Consider the following 22053-nt stretch of genomic DNA (forward strand, 5'->3'; position numbering starts at 1 on the left):
GGCGGAGGACAAGTCTCAGTTGCCTCCGCGTCCGAGACCATCAACCCGCGCATCTTATCACGTGGCTTGTTGAGCGCATTACGCGGTGACATAGCGTGTGTGGAGGCTTCACGCCATCCACCGTGGCATCCATGCACAACTCACCACGCGCCCCACCGAGAGCGAGAACCACATTATAGCGACCACGAGGAGGTTACCCCATGTGACTCTACCCTCCCTAGCAACCGGGCCAATTTGGTTGCTTAGGAGACCTGGCTGGAGACACTCAGCACACCCTGGATTCGAACTCGCGACTCCAGGTATGGTAGTCAGCATCAATACTCGCTGAGATACCCAGGCCTCCGTCTGACCTATTTTTTAACGTCGATTAATGTACACACAACACTGGATTTCTGCATCATAAAAGCCACGTTTTAGGATGCTGAGCCAAGTTAAAAGTATTTTGAAACTTTGAAAATTGCGAGATCCCTCCATTTGTTTTACGCATCCTGTGCGAATGGCTCTCATTCTGTGGCTGTGCTGCTTGTGTAGTCTGTTGAGGCACGCTGACTGCCCCCTGCTGACTTGGCTCGTAAAAACACATGGAAAATATGTACTCTTGTTACAGTTATTTATGTACGGGTCAGGGAACATTATTAATTGCTTAAATATTTTTAACGCATTGTTTTTTATATATTTAATCACAGTAAATTAATGCATTAAATCAACAGCTCTAATATAGACACATTCATGATTTGCCTGTCCAGACTGAACGTAAAACTGCTGCACGGAGCGGCACAGTCACAGCCAATAAGAACATATTTGAGGTTCAATGTTTTGATCCAGTGAGATTTCACCATGGGCAGGACTACACATTATAGCTTGTTGCTTTATCACATCGTGTCTGTGCAAGACAATCTGCAAAGTGACAGAGGAAATTCTTGTTTTTCTACAGCATTAGAGGCAATATTTTTCACTGTTGGCTTCTTATACAGATGTGAAAATCTCTTAATCTCACAGAAAGGCTACAGGCCTTATTAGCGAGTCTTCCACAGGAGTTTGGACTGAATATTCCCACAAGACTTTCACTGCATACGAATCTAGCTTGACACATGTAAGTCTACGCATAACTACAAATCAATGCTGTCTGCGCAAATCGAAAGTGGCCTTGTCTCTAAAATAATTAAAGGTAACTCTATCAAGGCATGATGTCTTCGTTTAAGCACAAGAAAGATAGGTAGAGGTTCAGCAGAACTGTCAGTCGCTATTCATTTTCACTGTATGGAGAAAAAAAAAGATGCAATGGAAGTGAATGGTGACTAAGGCTTTTGATCCATAACATTCTCCCCAACATCACCTTTTGTGCTCCACAGAAGAAAGTAAGTCATACGGGTTTGGGACAGTTCTTTGGGAAATATTGAGAGGTTGATTTTAATCATATCATTTGTGATCATGGATAGAGCATCATTTCACATTTCTACACTACCTCAGTGTGTGTGTGTGTGTGTGTGTGTGTGTGTGTGTGTGTAACAGTTTGCATATCTATATCATGGTGAAGTTCTACAGCTCCATCTTGTGGATCAATTTGTCATTTAACCTCAAATTGCCTCACAGCACTGCCTCATAGCAGGTTTCCACCTTGAGTAAATGGAGTCCACAACATTTGTGATTGCATCACTGAATACCCATTTGCACATAGTTAGAAACACAGGTGACCACAGTTCATCTGAAGAGTAAACGTTACTGTATGGAGCTAAAACAATGACAAAAGCCACATTTTCATTGTAGTAAAAGCAATGTTTCTATTACTGCATTTAAACATTGCTGCTGCATGGAAGCTAAAGTGTTTTCCCTGCTGATCATAGTGTTTCCAGATAGAATAAAGTCATTCATTTTTCTTTGTTAATTATATTTCTTTTTAATTCTTGTCATTGCAGACTTTATATTTCAATAACATGTGGTAACACGTGAAATTAAGTTTGTATATGTTAACTTTATTTAACGCAATATGTAACATGAACAGCAATGGTCAAAACCTTTACAGCATTGACTAATTTTGGACAATGTCATTTTTTAATATACACACTGAATATTGGGTGGCACAAGTAAATAACCCAGCTGTGATTAACCTAAAATCTGCTGTTTGAAAATATGCATTTATAAAATACGCTGCAAAAAGCGTCAGTTTTGTTAAATGTCACATGCCTAAAATTCATAATTAACAAATTTCTAGGGCTGTCAATCGATTAAAAATTTTAACTGAATTAATTACCTGATTTGCAGATTAATTAATTGAATAAATCGTATACAATAATGTAATAAAGATTTGCTGAGAAAGCCCTCGCATAACAATAATTCAATATTTAATGACTGAATAGTTATAAATAGTTATATTTGAATAATTATAAATACAATATAATAATTTAGATCATTAAAATGCTTTACATTATTGTGGCAGGCGATTAAAGCATTAATAAGACAATAAAAGTGCCTTTTGAAGGCAATACATAATTAGCTTACAGCCCACAGTGATACATTTTGCAACTGAATTGGTCAGTCGGTCTGAGATAGTTTTATTATAAGGGCTTTTCTAAGGACATGTCAATGTACACTTGCACAAGACGGAAGCTTTTGGAGCATCTCACTTTGGTTGCAGCGCTTCATCAACACTGTTTTTAGGTAGCTGTGTCAAGTTAAAAGTAGTTTGAAACTTGAAATTAATGAGTTAATGCGATTAAATAATGTGATTTATTTCAAAATGTTCAACGAGTTCATTTTTGCCGATTTGACATTATTCTGACGTTATTCAGCTTTGAGTGAGTTCTAAACGCTGGTTGGAATCGGACGGAACCGTTGCGATATGTTCATCTGGGGTCATTACACTGATACACATACAACAGTGATTCCATGTCAATGATCAAGTGATGGAGTAAAGACCTCGTAACGCAATTTGTTGAACAAAACAACCCCAGATGAGACCTGTGAAAAGCTGAAAGCATCAGTGTATCATCAGCGTTTCTCCAACACTGTGTTGTGCTTCTGTCTTACCAGATTACTGGACAATTTAGATAAAGTATCATTTATGTGCACAGTACTAGCGCTAAAAGCAAAAAAAAGAGAAGTTCTCTGCAAGCGCTTTTCATGTGGAGTTCAAAACGGCACGAAATCATGTGAATGTGACTTCACGATTGCTGTAGAGGATAGCCACGATTAATATTGTGAAGGATGAGAGTTGAGGAGGTTTAATGCACATTTTCTCAATTAGTCAACCCATTTAGACTTTTAATGTTAAACATTTAATGTTATTTGAATTGGAGCTATTTCTGTCTATATTTTGTGAAACGCTTTGTGTAGAAAATGTTTATAAAACATTATTGCCATGGGGCCTGGGTAGCTCAGCGATTAAAGATGCTGACTATCACGCCTGGAGTCACGAGTTCGAATCCAGGGCGTGCTGAGTGACTCCAGCCAGGTCTCCTAAGCAACCAAATTGGCCTGGTTTCTAGGGAGGGTAGAGTCACATGGGGTAACCTCCTCGTGGTCACTATAATGTGGTTCTCGCTTTCGGTGGGGCGCGTGGTGAGTTGTGCGTGGATGCTGTGGAGAATAGCGTGAAGCCTCCACATGCGCTACGTCTCCGCAGTAACACGCTCAACAAGCCACGTGATAAGATGCACGGATTGACGGTCTCAGACATGGAGGCAACTGATATTCGTCCTCCGCCACCCGGATTGAGGTAAGTCACTGCACCACCACGAGGACTTAGAGCGCAGTGGGAATTGGGCATTCCAAATTGGGGAGAAAAAGGGGAGAAAAAAAAAGCATTATTGTCACATTTTGTTTTCTTTTCTAACAAGGAATAAAATGAATTTTGACAGTAAATGTACATAAAGAGTCAAATCTAAGCACTTTGGAAATCTGCGATTAATCGCAAATAATTCAAATAATTTAGTCATTTTTCTAGCTCCATACTTCTTTTCCACGGACAACAGCACAGAATGCCCTACTAACCTGTCAATCAACCACTGTGCTAAACCCAGTTACCTACAGCTTTAAAAGAAATTAACCATCCGGGGGCTTGGGTATCTCAGCGAGTATTGACGCTGACTATCACCCCTGGAGTGGCGATTTTGATTCCAGGGTGTGCTGAATGACTCCAGCCAGGTCTTCTAAGCAACCAAATTGGCCCGGTTGCTAGGGAGGGTAGAGTCACATGGGGTAACATCCTCGTGGTTGCGATTAGTGGTTCTCGCTCTCAATGGAGCGTGTGGTAAGTTGTGCGTGGATCGCAGAGAGTAGCATGAGCCTCCACATGCTGTGAGTCTCCGCGGTGTCGTGCACAATGAGTCACGTGATGAGATGAGCCGATTGACGGTCTCAGAAGTGGAGGCAACTGAGACATGTCTTCCGCCACCCGGATTGAGGTGAGTAACCGCGCCACCATGAGGACCTACTAAGTAGTGGGAATTGGGTATTCCAAATTGGGGAGAAAAGAAACATTTAGAACAACCTACAATACTTAATGGAACTTTCCAAATTTGCCTGACATTAACCTCAATGAATTCCCTTACAGGTGGTCACAAGAAACAAATGTACATGGCACATGTAAACGGTCAAGTGTTTCAGCTGACCACTTGTGGTCGGATCACCCGAGACCAGTATAAACAAGCTCATATCCATTGATGTGATCTTACCGATCATCAGTGAAACAGGTTCATTTGGGAAGCATCTTACCTCCAAGATCATAGATACATTTGAATGGCGAAAGATCGAAAGTTGTAACAACATCCCGTCCACAGATGTTCCAGATCGAGTTCATGAGCTGCATGAACTTCAGCATCTCCTCATCAGACCTGAAAAACACACAGCAGACCAGCTCGAACCAGAAGACCAGAGGCGTGAGCTGCTCTCGAAAGACAATTTATTCAGAGATAAGCAGTTAGGAATTATAGTATAATAAGTGTGACCACCAGCAGCATGCAAAGATGACAATTATACGTTATCAATAGCAGTTCGCTTCTGCGAGTCAGGCCTGATTGCGTCCATACCAATTGCAAACCATACGGAAGTTCATTTGAATCGGAAGTTCGTAAAACTGTTTTCACACCACCAACCAAACAAACTTAACTTTGACGGCAAACAAACTAAAGCTTCACCAAAAGCTCTAGTGTGAGTCACGCTTAAGTGACTTTTTTATTAGGGTTCGTGTGCAGGTATTTTAGATTTGGTACTGTAAGAGTAAGGGGTTTGCAAATAGAGAATGCATGATAAACAAACATCTTGTAAACAAACATCTTTTGAGCACAACTGTATATATATATATATAGTAAAAGTGTTTAGATGTCATAAGATAGTATTGTGTGAGTAACAGAGCGGAAAGTAAGTGTTTATTAACTGATAATCTGCTGTTGTACTCGTGATTTGTGTGAATGTAAATAAAAGTCATTGTTGTTTTAGAGCCTCTAGTGTTCATTTCACCAGGAAACTGACGTGATACATGCAACAGGCAACATAAAATATTTTAGCAAACATTTAGTTATTATAACATGAGTTTATGACCAGGTTGTGAATGCCACTGGGAGAGAAATATGAGTTGTTGGAGACAGTAAAAAGGCGACTTAACCAGTCAAATTTAACAACATCCTCTCTCACACAAGCTCCTCTCTTGATTTCATTCTTGTAAGGAAAAAAGTTACTTCTTACTTTCTTAGTACTTAAGTACAGATTCATGTGATACTTTTTTACTTTCACTCAAGTTTATGTTTTGACTAGATACTTGGACATTTAATTGAGTAAAATTTTTACTCTGTATCCATACTTTCACTTAACCCTTGTGCAACTTTCGGGACATTTTTGTCTTTTTCATTTTTGTTTTCTTGATCATTTTGGCTGTGTTAATGCCAACGGCATACATTTTGCCAAAGGTGTGTATTTGTGGGGGAATGCTGATATTTCAACCTCAGTTCCTATAATACATCTATAATACACTGCGTACACAAAATAGTTACACTCAGGACCTTCAGGACAAAAATGTCCCCATTGAAACCCATTAAAACTGCAATATTTGATCCCAGTGCCATTATAGCATAAAATCATGAATTATATGATATTATACTTTCATTCCGGAGCCCTGGCTTCAAAATTTACATTTTTAATATTTCCACCAGATGGCGCCATTTTTCTCATGTTTAGCCTATGGAGCAAATACATGCTTTTCCCCTATTTTCTGTTTGCTGTATTATAGAGCACTGCAGGACAATTGAATAAATGATGCAGATAAAATTGTGTGTGTGTGTTGGTATGGATGTCAGAGTGTGTTTTGCATGTGTGTATTGAGAAATTTGTATTTGTGTGTGTGTGTGTGTGTGTGTGTGTGTGTGTGTGTGTGTGTGTGTGTGTGTGTGTAAAAAACAACAGTGGCATTATGTAAACAAACTGGCATTTAAAGGGTTAAAATCCTGAAAATGAATGAATATTTGGTAGTTATGATCAGGACTGATGTTGGTTAAAAAAGTCAGTGAAAGTGGAAAATATTATTAATATATAATATTTTTATGGCAGTTTTTTTGACATGGAAATTTTTGTCCTGAGTATTTTTTTTTTTATTATTTATTTTTTTTTTATCTGACACCGCATAAAAAATAATAATGCATCAAAATCAATTGTTGCTAATCATTGACATATCCCAGACTGTGATAATAAAAAAATAAAAAAATAATAATAATAATTATTATTTTTTTTTTTTGATCAGGACTGATGTTGGTTAAAAAAATTAACTCATTGAAAGTGGAAAATAATATTAATATATAATATTATTATGGCAGTTTTTTGACACGGACATTTTTGTCCTCTAAGGACCTCTGAGTAACTTTTTTAAATTGACGCACAAGGGTTAAGTATAATTTCCGAGTACCTTCTACACCCCTGCATAGCGGAAGGGTTGGAGTTACCTGGCTGCACTGCTGGTCGACAAAACAATTGTAAATAATGAAGAATGTAGCAGCTAGTAAAACTTCAGCGGATACAGCACCTTAAAAATGTGAGTTGAATGCTTTAACATCACCCCAAGCTGTGTGAATATGTACGTAGTTTAAGATACAAGTGTTGAACTGAGGTTGGCTAAAACTCAAGCTTGCGGCAACACGTCATGTGCTTTTGAAACGTCACTTCCGTCAGCTGTTAAACGTAAGGTGACCAGATTCCTGCTTGTGGAAACGGGACAGCTCCCTCCCAGCAAAAATGAAATTGACGTATCCTTACCTAGGCGCAGAACAAAGAGCTTTTCTCAGTGTGCGCTTGTCTTTCAAGAGTTTATCATAAATTGCAGAACAGTCCAGTCCAAAATTAAGACGTATGAAAAGCATTGTCATCATGACTGTTACACTGAGTCAAGACTGATCCATGCTGTGTTCATTAATGAGAACACACGCTCCACAGATGCAGATGTCCCAGGCAGGAACAAAACAAACTCCACGACCTTGGCTAAGACTCCGAAGTTGATGGTCTTGCTCTCCAGCTCACGAGAAACGTCTGTCAATCTCTCAGATATGGCCATCTTGTTCATGTTCCACTCATCAAAGAGCGTGGTTTCGTCAATCAAACTGAGAGCAGGGATTCTGGAGTAGAAGCATTCGTGGCTGCTCTGAATGTCTTTCCACTCTGGGATGTCTCTCAGTAGGGCCCTCTGAGGGTTTTTCAGTGTTCTCCAATGAGCGGCTCCAATTTTGGAGATAGTCCACCAATGCTGAATAAAAGTTTCTGACTGCAAAAAAGAAATCATCCGCTCGCATGTCACCAGCTTCAACCAGGGCATCCAACTGCTTTTTAATGTCAGAGGGTATGAATGATTCCTCCAGCCTGGCCTGCAAGACTTTTCTCAGGTCATGGAAATGCAAAGCCACTTCTGTGGTTGATATGTGGTCTTGCTCTACTATCTCCAGTGCACGGTTAAAAGTGGCTTTTTGCTTGAGTGTGAAGCCAATCCAAAGTTTGTGCAAGGATTGTCTCTTATGAAACTTTGATCCTCATTAAATATGCATGCACGCTTCCTTGACATTTTTCCAGCCACAATTTCATCTGTTTTTTCAAACTGACTCTTCAATCAGTTCACTAATTGGATGTCTATTGATAGGGGATTGTGATTGGATAGTTTAATCCAATCATGCACTTCAAATAACACGGTGTGATTTTATTGGTTTTACAAGCCGAATCCTTGGCTACCCTAGAGACATTTTAGGAGAGGGGAAATACGGGACAAAACACAATTTTTTTCAGAATACGTCGGGACACTAGAAAAAATGCTTAAATACGGGACTGTCCCAGGAAAGATGGGACGTCTGGCCACCCTAGGTAAATGGCGAACGCTTTCATGTAGTAAAAAAAACCCTTAAGTGTTCCATTTGGGATGATACTATTTTGAAAATTCATACACTACATGGCTGAGTGCATAGTGTATAGTGTGTAATTTGGGACACAGCTTAGAGATACAAGAAAAATATAAAACTATTGCTTTATAGTTGTTGATTATAAATTGGCAGAGGCTATTTGCACTCCTAATTAAATATTAACATTTAGTATAGGAGCATCTCTACAGCGTGTTTATAAGACACCAACACCAACCCTTAAACCTAACCCTAACCTTTCCTTACTAAAATTAACAATGGTTTTACTACAGTAACCATAGCAAGGTATTTTGGGGTAAAATCGTAGTAACCACTATATTAAACATGGTTACTATAATATTACTACAGTAAACCCATAGTTAGTTTTATCCAGATCAAAGCTTTCTCTCAACTCCCCGACCTTCACACCAAATCACTGCTAGGAAATCAACCATTATATTAAGTTTTTTATCATTATTATAAGTAGTATTAAATAAAATATTAAGAGTGGAGACAGGAAACAGGAAAAGGGGAACTGAACCCGGGTCCTTTCGCATGAAAAAAGCACACCCACTGTGTCTTTGCACGCTACACCCTTGCAGCAACACTTACATGTCTTTCATTTTTGTGATTCCATCAGACTATTTGAGTGCAAATATCCGGGCTGTGTGGCACCTGGTGCAAATAGTCACTCTGTTAAATTAATTATTGCAAAATATTCCGATATATACAAATATATCAGTAGTTTGAGAGTGTAGGGAGAGCGACTCGATTGCATCATTCACAGTGCATCATGGGAGTGGGCGGAGCTGCAGAGCTCATTTGATTGGTGGATTTCTCTTTCGGATTATGGGTAGTGCAGTTCTTCACCAGGAATTCTGCTATTAAACACGATCTTTATACAATGAAGCTGAAATAATACAGAAGCATATACCATCGATTAACAACCTCAGAGCTCACGGTAGGTCTGTCTTTAAAGCTTTATAAGTTATTGTCAATAATCAGTTCACCAATGGAGAAAATGAATGCAATATTTACTTAAGGAATCAGACTGTTGCGCTCTATTACACGGCTCTCTGGAATATTTGATTGTGACTGGTCAATGGTGACATTCTGCGGATGTGTGAAACTCCTTGCTGGAGTGAGATCTTTCAGCTTGAGGGTTTATAAAGCAGTTCACTTAGTATCAAAACTGGTTTATTGTACCTTACAGATAATTGCACAGGTCCATTGATAACATTTTTACTTAACATAGCTGTAAAATTGATTATTTTCTAAATGCACCAGCATTCAGCAGCCTAACAAACAGAACAAACACTGGGCTAAATATTGTATTAGTATTAGCCATATTAGCAAGTGAATCTGTGAAATTTTTTTTATGGTATGACAAAATAAATGGGAAGTGTTTTCTCCTCCCGTTTAACAGTTGATAAGTCTGTGTATTTTGTTCCCCTAACTATGCATGATTAATATGGTTAGTTGCATTTGATTATTTGAATTTATCCTTGTTTTTCAGAACAGATCGGTGACTCTAAAACTCTGCAATGACACAATGTAATTGTGCTCCGATCTGATGCCTCACAGAGACTAAAACATCACAGAGACACTGTGAATGAAAAATCCTCACCAAACACACACACACAAACAGCTCTCACCTGTACAGGGCTTCAAACAGGTCTTTGGAGTTTATTCCAAAAGCTTTCTCATACTGGTTCTTCCCCTCACTGATGGAAAAAAAAGAGCATGTTTGTCAAATATTTCAGAGATGAAGTGCTCTCTTTATCTCGCCCACAATAAGACACTGATGCCTAAAGTCAACATGAAATCAAAATCAAACCTATTTACTTATTATACATTCCTTGTCTTATTGTGAACGATTCATCTTCATGTTATTCCAAGAACAAAAATAACATTAAATATCCCGTTTCACTTGTAAAGATGTAGCATTACGGGTTGTGAATGCTGTTTCATGTTGACTTTAAAGGTAAATGTCTATTATTTGCTCATTGCCATTTTTTGGTGAAACTTCTTTCAGGTAACACAATCAATAAAACTTATTTAAAGATGTTGCCATTATAAAGAAACAGTTTCTAAAGAGGCTTGAGGGTTGTCTCACCGCACAGCATCAGTCAGGTAATGCCAGCACAGGTAGATGGTTCTGGAACTGTACTGAATCGAGTGATATAAGGACTTTGGACTGGATTGAGTGAGGAACACTGTCGACATCTCTGTGTTACTGTAAACCACTTGAAAAGATAGGGGGGGCATAGAGTCATTTCGACAGTACATTATTGATCAATACCTCAATAAGGGGAACTTTTCGGACCCCAAGCATGATTTTACTGTTTTCCAAATTTTGTGTTACCATATTACATTTCAAAATGTCTCTAGTTCGTGCTTGTGGATCATAGAGCAGGGCTATGCACAGACATTTTGAAAACAGAGAGTGCAGTGATTAATATGTTTCCACACACACAATGTGACGAGAACTTACAGGATTGGGACTAAACAACTGTGTGGCCACAAGAAACCCACTTGTTAATGAGGCTAATCAGAAAAAACAACTTCAGTTTGCTAGGGAGCATAAAGATTGGACTGTGGAGTGATGGAAAAGGTCATGTGGTCTGATGAGTCCAGATGTACCCTGTTCCAAAGCGATGGGCACGTCAGGATAAGAAGGTGTAGAGCCGAGGAGGGCGGGGCTGGGCTGGAATGGGACACACCCGGTCCCCAATCAGCCTGATGGGGCGCGCGAGGGATAAAGGCGGCCGGGGACGACAGTTCGAGAGAGAGAGAGAATTACAGACAGCTGTACTGTGTGTTTATAGTTGTGTGTTTTTGTTTAAGTTGTTTATTAAATTATTATTTAAGTTGTCAAGCCGGTTCTCGCTTATTGGGGACCGGGTGTGTCTCATTCCAGCCCGGCCCCGCCCTCCTCGGCTCTACAGAAGGGTAGCGCATGAAGCACCCGTCATGCATAGTGCCCACTGTACAAGCCTCTGGAGGCAGTGTTATGATCTGGGGTTGCTTCAATCGGTCAGGTCGAGGCTCAGCAACGTTATGCGGCAATAAAATGAAATTTTTAGTTTTGCCCACACCTGTTTAGTATTCCTCAACCTTTCTCTTATTAATAGTGGAACAATAAAATGGCAAAATTGCAACAAAAAATAAATAAAATAAAATCGCTTAGTTACCAAAAGTGTATAGGATCATTAAAGACCCGAGATATGTAATAGTGTGGCTTTTTTGCACTTCCATAAATCATATTTTTAATATTATTTCATACCTATATAAGTTTAATATCACAGGATATCTATTTCTTTGTTTATTACAAGAGAAATTACTGTTATATTCATTTACAAATGGCTTCTATATCATGTTGATTTTCTGTGTGACAGTGGTGAATTATCAGTATTCTCATATGTGTGTACACATACTGTACATATTATACATGCATGTCTTATTCAATGTAATGCTGTTTTTTTTCAGATATCGACTTAAATTACATTTAACATTAATATTTGATGAAGAAACAACATTGAAGTAAACTATAGCAAGTTTAACACATGAACAGTATGATTTGGATATTGTCATTTGGGTGTACTACTGAAATAATGTAAATTGTGCATCTATTTAGACTCAAAAAGTGCTTGAGAAAATACATACTGTATGTGTAGTTTATGTGTATTTTATGTGTATATTATGTGTATTTTATGTGTAGATTATGTGTATTTTATGTGTATTTTATGTGTAGATTATGTGTATTTTATGTGTATATTATGTGTATTTTATGTGTAGATTATGTGTAGATTATGTGTATTTTATGTGTAGTTATGTGTAGTTTATGTGTAAATTATGTGTAGTTCATGTGTAGTTTATGTGTATATTATGTGTAGTTTATGTGTATTTTATGTGTAGATTATGTGTATTTTATGTGTATATTATGTGTATTTTATGTGTAGATTATGTGTCTACATTTATGTGTAAATTATGTGTAGTTCATGTGTAGTTTATGTCTATATTATGTGTAGTTTATGTGTAGTTTATGTGTATATTATGTGTAGTTTATGTGTATTTTATGTGTAGATTATGTGTATTTTATGTGTAGATTGTGTGTATTTTATGTGTATATTATGTGTATTTTATGTGTATTTTATGTGTAGATTATGTGTATTTTATGTGTATATTATGTGTATTTTATGTGTATTTTATGTGTAGATTATGTGTATTTTATGTATAGATTATGTGTAGATTATGTGTATTTTATGTGTAGTTTATGTGTATATAATGTGTATTTTATGTGTATTTTATGTGTAGATTATGTGTATATTATGTGTATTTTATGTGTATTTTATGTGTAGATTATGTGTATTTTATGTATAGATTATGTGTAGATTATGTGTATTTTATGTGTAGTTTATGTGTATATAATGTGTATTTTATGTGTATTTTATGTGTAGATTATGTGTAGTTTATGTGTATTTTATGTGTATTTTATGTGTAGATTATGTGTATTTTATGTGTATATTATGTGTATTTTATGTGTATTTTATGTGTAGATTATGTGTATTTTATGTGTATTTTATGTGTAGATTATGTGTATTTTATGTGTATATTATGTGTATATTATGTGTATTTTATGTATAGATTATGTGTAGATTATGTGTATTTTATGTGTAGTTTATGTGTATATAATGTGTATTTTATGTGTATTTTATGTGTAGATTATGTGTATATTATGTGTATTTTATGTGTATTTTATGTGTAGATTATGTGTATTTTATGTGTATATTATGTGTATTTTATGTGTATTTTATGTGTAGATTATGTGTATTTTATGTGTATTTTATGTGTAGATTATGTGTATTTTATGTGTATATTATGTGTATATTATGTGTATTTTATGTATAGATTATGTGTAGATTATGTGTATTTTATGTGTAGTTTATGTGTATATAATGTGTATTTTATGTGTAGATTATGTGTATTTTATGTGTAGATTATGTGTATTTTATGTGTATATTATGTGTATTTTATGTGTATTTTATGTGTATATTATGTGTATTTTATGTATAGATTATGTGTAGATTATGTGTATTTTATGTGTAGTTTATGTGTATATAATGTGTATTTTATGTGTAGATTATGTGTAGATTATGTGTATTTTATGTGTAGTTATGTGTAGTTTATGTGTAAATTATGTGTAGTTCATGTGTAGTTTATGTGTATATTATGTGTAGTTTATGTGTAGATTATGTGTAGATTATGTGTAGTTTATGTGTAGATTATGTGTAGATTATGTGTAGTTTATGTGTAGTTTATGTGTATATTATGTGTTTTGTGCAATTCAATATGTGTTTGACAGTCAGTTGTGTCTCATTTAATTTCAGTGTGTAAATTATGAATCCTGTTCTGTATTTGTTGCATCATCTCTTTGATAAATGAAAAATAAAACAAAAATATATCAGAAAATATTCTATTCTATATACAGATATATGTGACAGATATAAGTGCCGGGTCGCTGAAGACCCGAGGTGTGTAAAAATGTTTGGCGAAACACCCATGCCTTTAAGGGTTAACTGCCTATCCATAGTAAATGAATGAAATGTGTTAAAATTAGGGAAATTCTACTTTGTCCTTCTTGAGAACTTTTATATATATATATATATATAATGAAGCATCACTGCATACTGCTGTCATTACCATCATGCCAATCATTTAAGAGAAATAAATTTTTTCCAAAACAGTTTCGCAATTTGTTTATCCTGGAATCAAGAAATGATAGTTTGAAGATCAGAAAGATAAAAATCTTCAAATTTATTACATCATGATTTAAGAGTGTTTATAATGTGAATTCAGAAACAATTTATAATGTAATTTCAAAATTAATGGACTTTAGCTTGTATGTTTTGTAATGCAAATGCTGAAAAATTTAATTATCATCACACACAATATCAATATCAAAAATCCAGTTGAATGTTGAAGGTCTTGATATTATTTCTAGCCAGAAATGTTTTAATATAACATAGATTAAATAAAGTTAATAAGGATTTGTTTTATAAAATGTTAAGCCATCTCAACAAGTGCTAATAATACCAGTATCACTCTTCTATAATATTGACTGCATCAGTGAATAATGTTGTGTTACCTTGACCATCAGTGTTTGTGTGTGCAGTCAGCAGCTCGAGACCCACACATGCAGACAGCAGACGTGCAGTCCCGTCCTCACTGCTGCGCAGACGCTCCGCCAGCTCACCTGCAGACAGCGGCCGCTCTGACGCATGCAGCTGCTCGAACACTCCCAACTCACATGCAGCAAATAGAGTCTGACAACAAAATCAATCTTATCAACATGAGTGCCATCAATAAATAGGGTTAGGAACCAAGAACTTGTTAAACAAATTGTTCACCCAAAAATGAAAATTCTCTCATTATTTACTCACCCTCATGCCATCCCAGATGTGTATGACTTCCTTTCTTCTGCAGAACACAAATGAAGATTTTTAGAAGAATATTTCAGCTCTGTAGGTCTATACAATGCAAGTGAATGGTGACCAGAACTTTGAAGCTCCAAACTTGCTATAAATCTCCACTTTCACTTTCACATTCTTCTTCTTTTGTTTTTGGTGATTTGCATTCTTCGTGCATATCGCCACCTACTGGGCAGAGACGAGAATTTATAGTAAAAATGGACTTAAATATTGATCTGTTTCTCACCCACACCTATCATATCACTTCTGAAGACATGGATTAAACCACTGGAGTCTTATGGATTACTTTTATGCTGCCTTTATGTGCTTTTTGGAGCTTCAAAATTTTGGTCACTTGTATGGAACTACAAAGCTGAAATATTCTTCTAAAATCTTCGTTTATGTTCTGCAGTAGAAAGAAAGTGAGTAAACGATGAGAGAATTTTAATTTTTGGGTTTAAGAAACTGACCAATTCCTAAAAAAACAACTCTTATGAGCCAGTTCTCTTATAGTGAATAAAACAATTTTAAAAAAAAACAAAAAAACAGTGCTATTGTCTATCAATTGACCAGTCAATTGGTCTGTCAGTGTAATCTGACTCTTAAACAAATGACTCTTGAAGTGGTTCTTTATAGTGAATCAAATACACACAGTGCTATCAGTGTAGTCCGATTCCCAAACTAATGACTCTTTGAATCTACAAGCATGAAACACACAGGAGTGTTAGTTATTAACACCTTTTATTGATTCATATATAAAAATATAGAATAAACAGAATATATACTGTATATACAGAATCAAATTTAACCCCCTTTATTTCCCCCATAATTTGGGGTTCAGACATATGCTTGAGGAAACATTTAAGTAAGTATCAAAATTGAACATATGGGAAACCTTTGTCCATACTGAATGTAAGTGTGAAAAAATAAAATGCATTTTTACTTCTCTAAGCAATTTAATAGAGAGACTTTGCAATGGTAAGTTTGGGGCAAGGACCACTTGTTCAATGTTGTGCCAGGGAGGGGCTCTCTCAGGTGGAAGAGACCAATGGGCCAGGTGTCTAAGATTAAAAGTGTAGTAATAAAACAAAATTTTGGGGAGGCCTAAACCTCCTTTGTCAACTGGTCCATTCCAAATAAAAGACTTAGATATTCTATCAAATTGTTTAAAATAAGAAAGAGGAACTGCTAGACGGAGAGACTGCAGTAAATAATTGAATTTGGGGATACAATTCATTTTTATAACATTGACCTTCCCAGCCATAGTCAAATGTAGAGAAGCCCACCTATACACATCACATGACTAAATCTCTCAAATTTGCTGGAAATAATACGCCTAAATATGTAATGCCTTGCTTGGGCCATTGAAAGGCACCAGGTTGGAAAGCCGTGGCAGAGCAGTATGCTGTCAGAGCAAGAGCTTCCGGTTTAGACCAGTTCACCCTGTACCCTGAAAATTTGGAGAAAGAATTAATAATTTTATTGAGACTATGCATAGATCTACTAGGGTCAGAGATAAATAATAATATATCATCTGCGTAAAGTAGAAGCTTATGCAGCACACCTCCTACTACAACACCAGGAAAATCATCCTCTTTTCTTATTGTGGCTGCTAATGTTTCCAGTGCAAGACAGGTTCCCCTACCAAGACAAAAATAATCTGAAATTAATCCAAGGCAAAATTACCCACTCACACCACCGATTTAATAAAGGCCATTGCTTGTCGTGGGCATGTAAAAGTCTTGCGACTACCCTTGGCGTCAATTCTCAGCTTAGCCAGACAGAGCAGTGCGAACACTTTTTGAATCCATCCCTCTTTGTTTGTGTCGCACGAGCAAAGTCTGGAAAAACCATGATGTTGTGGTCCTCCCAGCACAACTTGCCTTTATTCCTCGCTGCTCGTAGAACAAAGTCCCTGTCAGCCGACCGTAAGAATCTTGCCAGGATAGATTGGTGTCTGTCAACCGCCGCGGAAAGCTGGTTGTAAACTCTGTGGGCACGCTCAATTTTGAGCTGGTGGTCCGCTGTGTCGATCAAATTCGGAATGAGCCCGTCCAAAAACTTAATATCTTGTCCTTCCTTTCCCTCGGGGATTCCAACAAAATGAACATTATTACACCTGCTCAGATTTTCCATATCCTCTTGTTTTTCCCACACGTGTTCCACATCAGCCTTGGAAGCAGGTGGTTAGCCTGTAGCTCTCTTTCGGCCGACTCCAGAAACTCAACCCCAAGGGTGAAGATTTGGCTTGAACATTGGGGGGGGGGGGAGTTGCAGCGTGAAGCATTTACTTGTTTCCATTGAATCCGAGGGACTCAAGATGGCGCCGAGTATGGCTGCTGCGTTGCGAGCTCTGACACAACATTGTAGTGTTTTGTTTGTTTTGTTTACAATTCTTATGTTTTTTGTATTGGATGTTGTCTGCCTTATTGTCTATGACAGACAAACACTTTTGGATATTGGTTCAGCAATTACACACCGTAAACCGGACTTCAAATTCCTCAATGCCGACCCACTGTTTACAAACACACCAGCGGAGCCCTTTGTCTGGGCTACCCGGCCGCGGAAATGCAGGAGGAAAAGGGGAAATAGAGCCGGCGTTCTCATCAGAGTAAGACGTCACGCAAATCGACCCCAGCTACCCAGTATTCTACAGGCAAATGTTCAGTCTCTGGATAACAAGCTCTGCAAGCTGAAAGCGCGGATCTCTTTCCAACGAGAGATGAGGGACTGCTGCATTATCTGCCTAACAGAAACTTGGATGTCAGCTGAGATCCCAGATTCAGCCATTGAACCTGCGGGGTTCTCCGTGCGCCGAGCGGACAGAGCGAAAGACCTCTCAGGTAAAAGCAGAGATGGTGATGTATGTTTTATGATCAACAAATCCTGGTGTGATCAGAGGAACGTACAAGTCTTTCTGCTCTCCTGATCTGGAATTTCTCATGCTTCTGTGTCGACCATTCTGGCTACCGAGAGAATTCACAGTGGTCATTATCACTGCTGTGTACATCCCGCCACAAGCCGACACAGACCGGGCACTCAAGGAACTGTACGGGATTATAAGCAAGCAGGAAACCGCGCACCCTGAGGCCGCGTTCATTGTGACTGGGGACTTTAATAAAGCCAGTTTCAAATCAGTCGCACCAAAATACCACCAACACATTAGTTTTAACACACGAGGGGACCGGGTTTTGGACCATTGCAACTCTCCCTTCCGGGATGGCTACAGATCCCTCCCCCACCCACTATTTGGCAAATCGGACCACTCTTCCATTCTGCTTCTGCCCGCTCATCAGAGCGTGCGCGAACCAGCTGGCTGGTGTTTTTATGGACATTTTCAACCTTTCCCTCTCTTTGTCTGTAGTCCCCACATGCTTTAAAACATCCACCATTGTGCCTGTTCCAAAGCAATCCAAAATAACTTGTTTAAATGACTGGCGTCCTGTTGCTCTGACCCCCATCATCAGCAAATGCTTTGAGAGACTAATCAGAGATTACATCTGCTCTGTGCTGCCTCCCTCACTAGACCCATTTCAGTTTGCTTACCGCAACAACCGCTCCACTGATGATGCCATTGCATCTACAATACACACTGCTCTCTCCCACCTGGAAAAAAAGAACACTTATGTGAGAATGTTGTTTGTAGACTACAGCTCAGCATTCAACACCATAGTGCCCTCCAAGCTTGATGAGAAACTCTGGGCTTAAACAGCTCGATGTGCAGCTGGATCCTGGACTTCCTGTCAAGCAGATACCAGGTGGTTAGAATAGGCAGCAACATCTCCTCATCACTGACCCTCAACACTGGAGCCCCGCAGGGCTGTGTTCTCAGCCCACTCCTGTATTCCCTGTACACACATGACTGTGTGGCAACACATAGCTCCAATGCCATCATTAAGTTTGCTGATGATACGATAGTGGTAGGTCTGATCACTGACAATGATGAAACAGCCTACAGAGAGGAGGTGCACACTCTGACACACTGGTGTCAGGAGCACAACCACTCCCTCAATGTCAGTAAGACAAAGGAGCTTGTGGTGGACTTCAGGAGAAGAGATAGAGAACACAGTCCCATCACCATCAATGGAGCACCAGTGGAGAGAGTAAGCAGCTTCAAGTTCCTGGGTGTCCACATCACTGAGGATCTAACATGGTCCATCCACACTGAAGCCATTGTGAAGAAGGCTCATCAGCGCCTCTTCTTCCTGAGACAGCTGAGGAAGTTTGGAATGAACCGCCACATCCTCACACGGTTCTACAGCTGCACTGTAGAGAGCATCCTAACTGGCTGCATCTCCGCCTGGTACGGCGATAGCACCGCCCACAAGCGCAAAGCACTGCAAAGGGTGGTGTGAACTGCCAGACACATCATCGGAGGTGAGCTTCCCTCCCTCCAGGACATATATACCAGGTGGTGTGTGAAAAAAGCTTGGAGGATCATCAGAGACTCCTGCCACCCGAGCCATGGGCTGTTCTCACTGCTACCATTAGGCAGGCGGTATCGCAGCATCAGGACCCGCATCAGCCGACTTCATGACAGCTTCTTCCCCCAAGCAATCAGACTTTTGAACTCTTGATCTCCCATGATCAAAATACATCAGCACTGCACTTTATTACTCTTATTATCTCACACCGGACTGTCATAAATTATATTCTCTCTTAACAACACACTGGCAACTTACTATCAACCGACAGCCTGAATGTCAATACAGTACAATACAACCTACTGTACATTCTATATATACTTTTTTATTGTATAATGTGTATTCTATATTGTGTGTATTGTATACTGTACATTGTATGTTATTATTTGTATATTGTGTTGTGTGTAATTATGTGTATATTAGATTTTAAATTGTGTTGTAAATCTGATGTTTATTGTAAATTGATGTTTATGTCTCATCACTGTCACGACTACTATGATGCTCGGAACTGCACCCAAGAATTTCACACACTATTGCACTTGTGTATATGGTTGTGTGACAATAAAAGTGATTTGATTTGATCATGGTATAAATATTGGGGGGGTTGTACTGACTTGTTTTGATTATTGGGGGTGGGGGGGCTCATTGGAACATACGCCCCTGCTCAACCCGTTTTTCAACATCGTCCATTCTTGTGATCAGGGTGGAAGGTTTCACCTCCATAGATGATCACTCAAAGTATTTCTGCAAGGCCCTCCAAGTCGGTCGAGATTTTCATCAGCGCTGCATAAATGTTCGAGATCTCCCGACTTACTTCACGAAGCTCGCTGCCACCATCGACTGGACCTCCGCCATGCTGATCCTGCGAGGCGTCTGATGCGTGAGAATGTAAGTGCTTTTTAATGTCCCCACAGGCCGACGATTTCAAATTTTTCGATAACCTGCTTTTGTAGCAAAGTTAAGTGGAGCTCACCTCTAATCAACCACCCTTCATATAGCATCACGTGACTCCACACACACAAGAGTGTTGCCTGATTCCCGAACAAATGACTCAAATGACTCTTATGAGCCGGTTCTTCATAGTGAATCAATAGCATACACTGTGACCAGTGTAGTGCGGTTCCTGAATGAATGACTCTTAAGAGCTGGCTCTTTTCAGTGAATCAAAAACACTTATACATCAGTCAGAGCGGTTCATCAGTGAAGCTTACTGATATGCCAGTGCTGTTTTGACTCATGTTCAGCTGGAAATTAAATGCTTTTTCATATGCAATGTGGTTTAACATATGAGATTTGTTGTAATCAGTGGAATTTTATAAAAGAATAAATGAATGAATGAAATACAGTATGTTATAATATGTTATAGTTAGGATTATGTAAGTTTATCATTAGATAATGTTCTGTATATGTTATTCGGTTGTCACAAAGCCTTCCTGTAACATATAAAAATAAAAACCTAAGAATTTTAGGAATTAGTTCCCACAACATAACTGAACAGAACTCATATTGTTAGGAGAATGTGTGACATGCTTAACTCACTCCAAACTACTTAAAACAGCATTTTTCATGATCCTGATATTGAAAAGGGTTAACTGTCTTTAAAACTCAAAGTCCTACATCTTACAATCACAGCTGACCATAGTGAAGAATTAAGAAACCCCAAACACCATCATATGCATATGTATCTTTACCTTTGACACCAAGAATCCCTCCATGTAATCCAGAATCTTTCTTGGGTACAACTCTTCTTTTGCAGTAGCCATATTTCCCAGTCTGCTGCTCACCTCTTACTAAGTATGAAACACTGAGCTTTTAGAAAGTAGCTGTCCACATAATCAGATTAGACGGATTACAAGCCCAGATGGAGCGACCAAACAGAAGTGTTTGGATCATTCAGTTTTACAATGAAATAAGAACCAGACCTCTGTATGTGGGTTAATTATTATAAAAATGATGATCAAAATCTGAAAGGTTTTTCAAAGTGTTAATGTTAATGCAATCGACAGCATTTGTGGCATAATACTGATTACCACAAAAATTAATTTTGACTCGTCCCTCCTTTTCTTTAATAAAAGCACAAATGTGTGTTCCAGTGAGACACTTACAATGGAAGTCAATGGGGTCAATAATCTGTAAACATTAAAATACTCACTGTTTAAAAAGTATAGACACAAGACATAAACAATATGTGTGTTAACATGATTTTACTGTCATAAAATCACTTACTAACCACATCTGTGGAAAGATATAGATAATTTTATAACCTCGTTGCCATGACGATGTAATGGTGTAAATCCTAAAACCCTAAAATGACTACAAAGTTACGATTTAAACAACTGTACAGCTCAAATAATACACCAGTTTTAACAGAAGAATTAATACAAATGCTTTTATAAAATTATAAGCTTCACATTTCTGTCTTTAAACCCTCCAAAAATTGGCCCCATTGACTTCCATTGTAAGTGCCTCACTGGAACATCGCTTTTTGCTTTTTTAAAGAAAATGAGGGACGAGTCGAAATTAATTTTTTCTGTCATTTGAGCTTAACTGAACCCGGAATATTCCTTCAACTCTTTATTGAACATTGGTGCCTTTAACTGTATTGCTGTTGCTGCCGCTTTATAAAAGCAATAAACAAATAACTTTTTTTAATATTATTAACTTGAAAAGTATGTACTCCAAATGTGAAGTACTTAGTGTCACTGGACACACATTTATCATTCATTATGATTACCAAGTGTGTATCCTGCAAATACTGTAAAGCAAAGATTATACAATCAATACATTAATTTTAGCAAA

The 22053-nt window shown here is 38.0% G+C and overlaps 2 protein-coding genes across 3 annotated transcripts in view; one reads left to right on the top strand and one right to left on the bottom strand.

Moving 5' to 3' along the window:
• Positions 1-21039, bottom strand: part of LOC127448275 (acetylserotonin O-methyltransferase-like) — a 30251-nt gene extending 9212 nt beyond the window's left edge. The window contains exons 1-5 of the mRNA XM_051710686.1: positions 20946-21039; positions 14509-14686; positions 10477-10606; positions 10016-10084; positions 4714-4832 (exon numbers count right to left, since the gene is read on the bottom strand). Coding sequence (XP_051566646.1) covers positions 4714-4832; positions 10016-10084; positions 10477-10606; positions 14509-14686; positions 20946-21017 — 568 coding nt within the window. The 5' untranslated portion in view covers positions 21018-21039. The remainder of the gene's footprint in view (positions 1-4713; positions 4833-10015; positions 10085-10476; positions 10607-14508; positions 14687-20945) is intronic.
• The window catches only part of LOC127448282 (uncharacterized), a 384406-nt gene that overhangs the window by 116900 nt on the left and 245453 nt on the right, over positions 1-22053 (top strand). The gene's annotated exons all lie outside the window — the stretch shown is intronic.

This window comes from Myxocyprinus asiaticus, chromosome 11 (genome assembly GCF_019703515.2).
Source record: "Myxocyprinus asiaticus isolate MX2 ecotype Aquarium Trade chromosome 11, UBuf_Myxa_2, whole genome shotgun sequence".
In the NCBI taxonomy this organism is placed as follows: Eukaryota; Metazoa; Chordata; class Actinopteri; order Cypriniformes; family Catostomidae; genus Myxocyprinus; species Myxocyprinus asiaticus.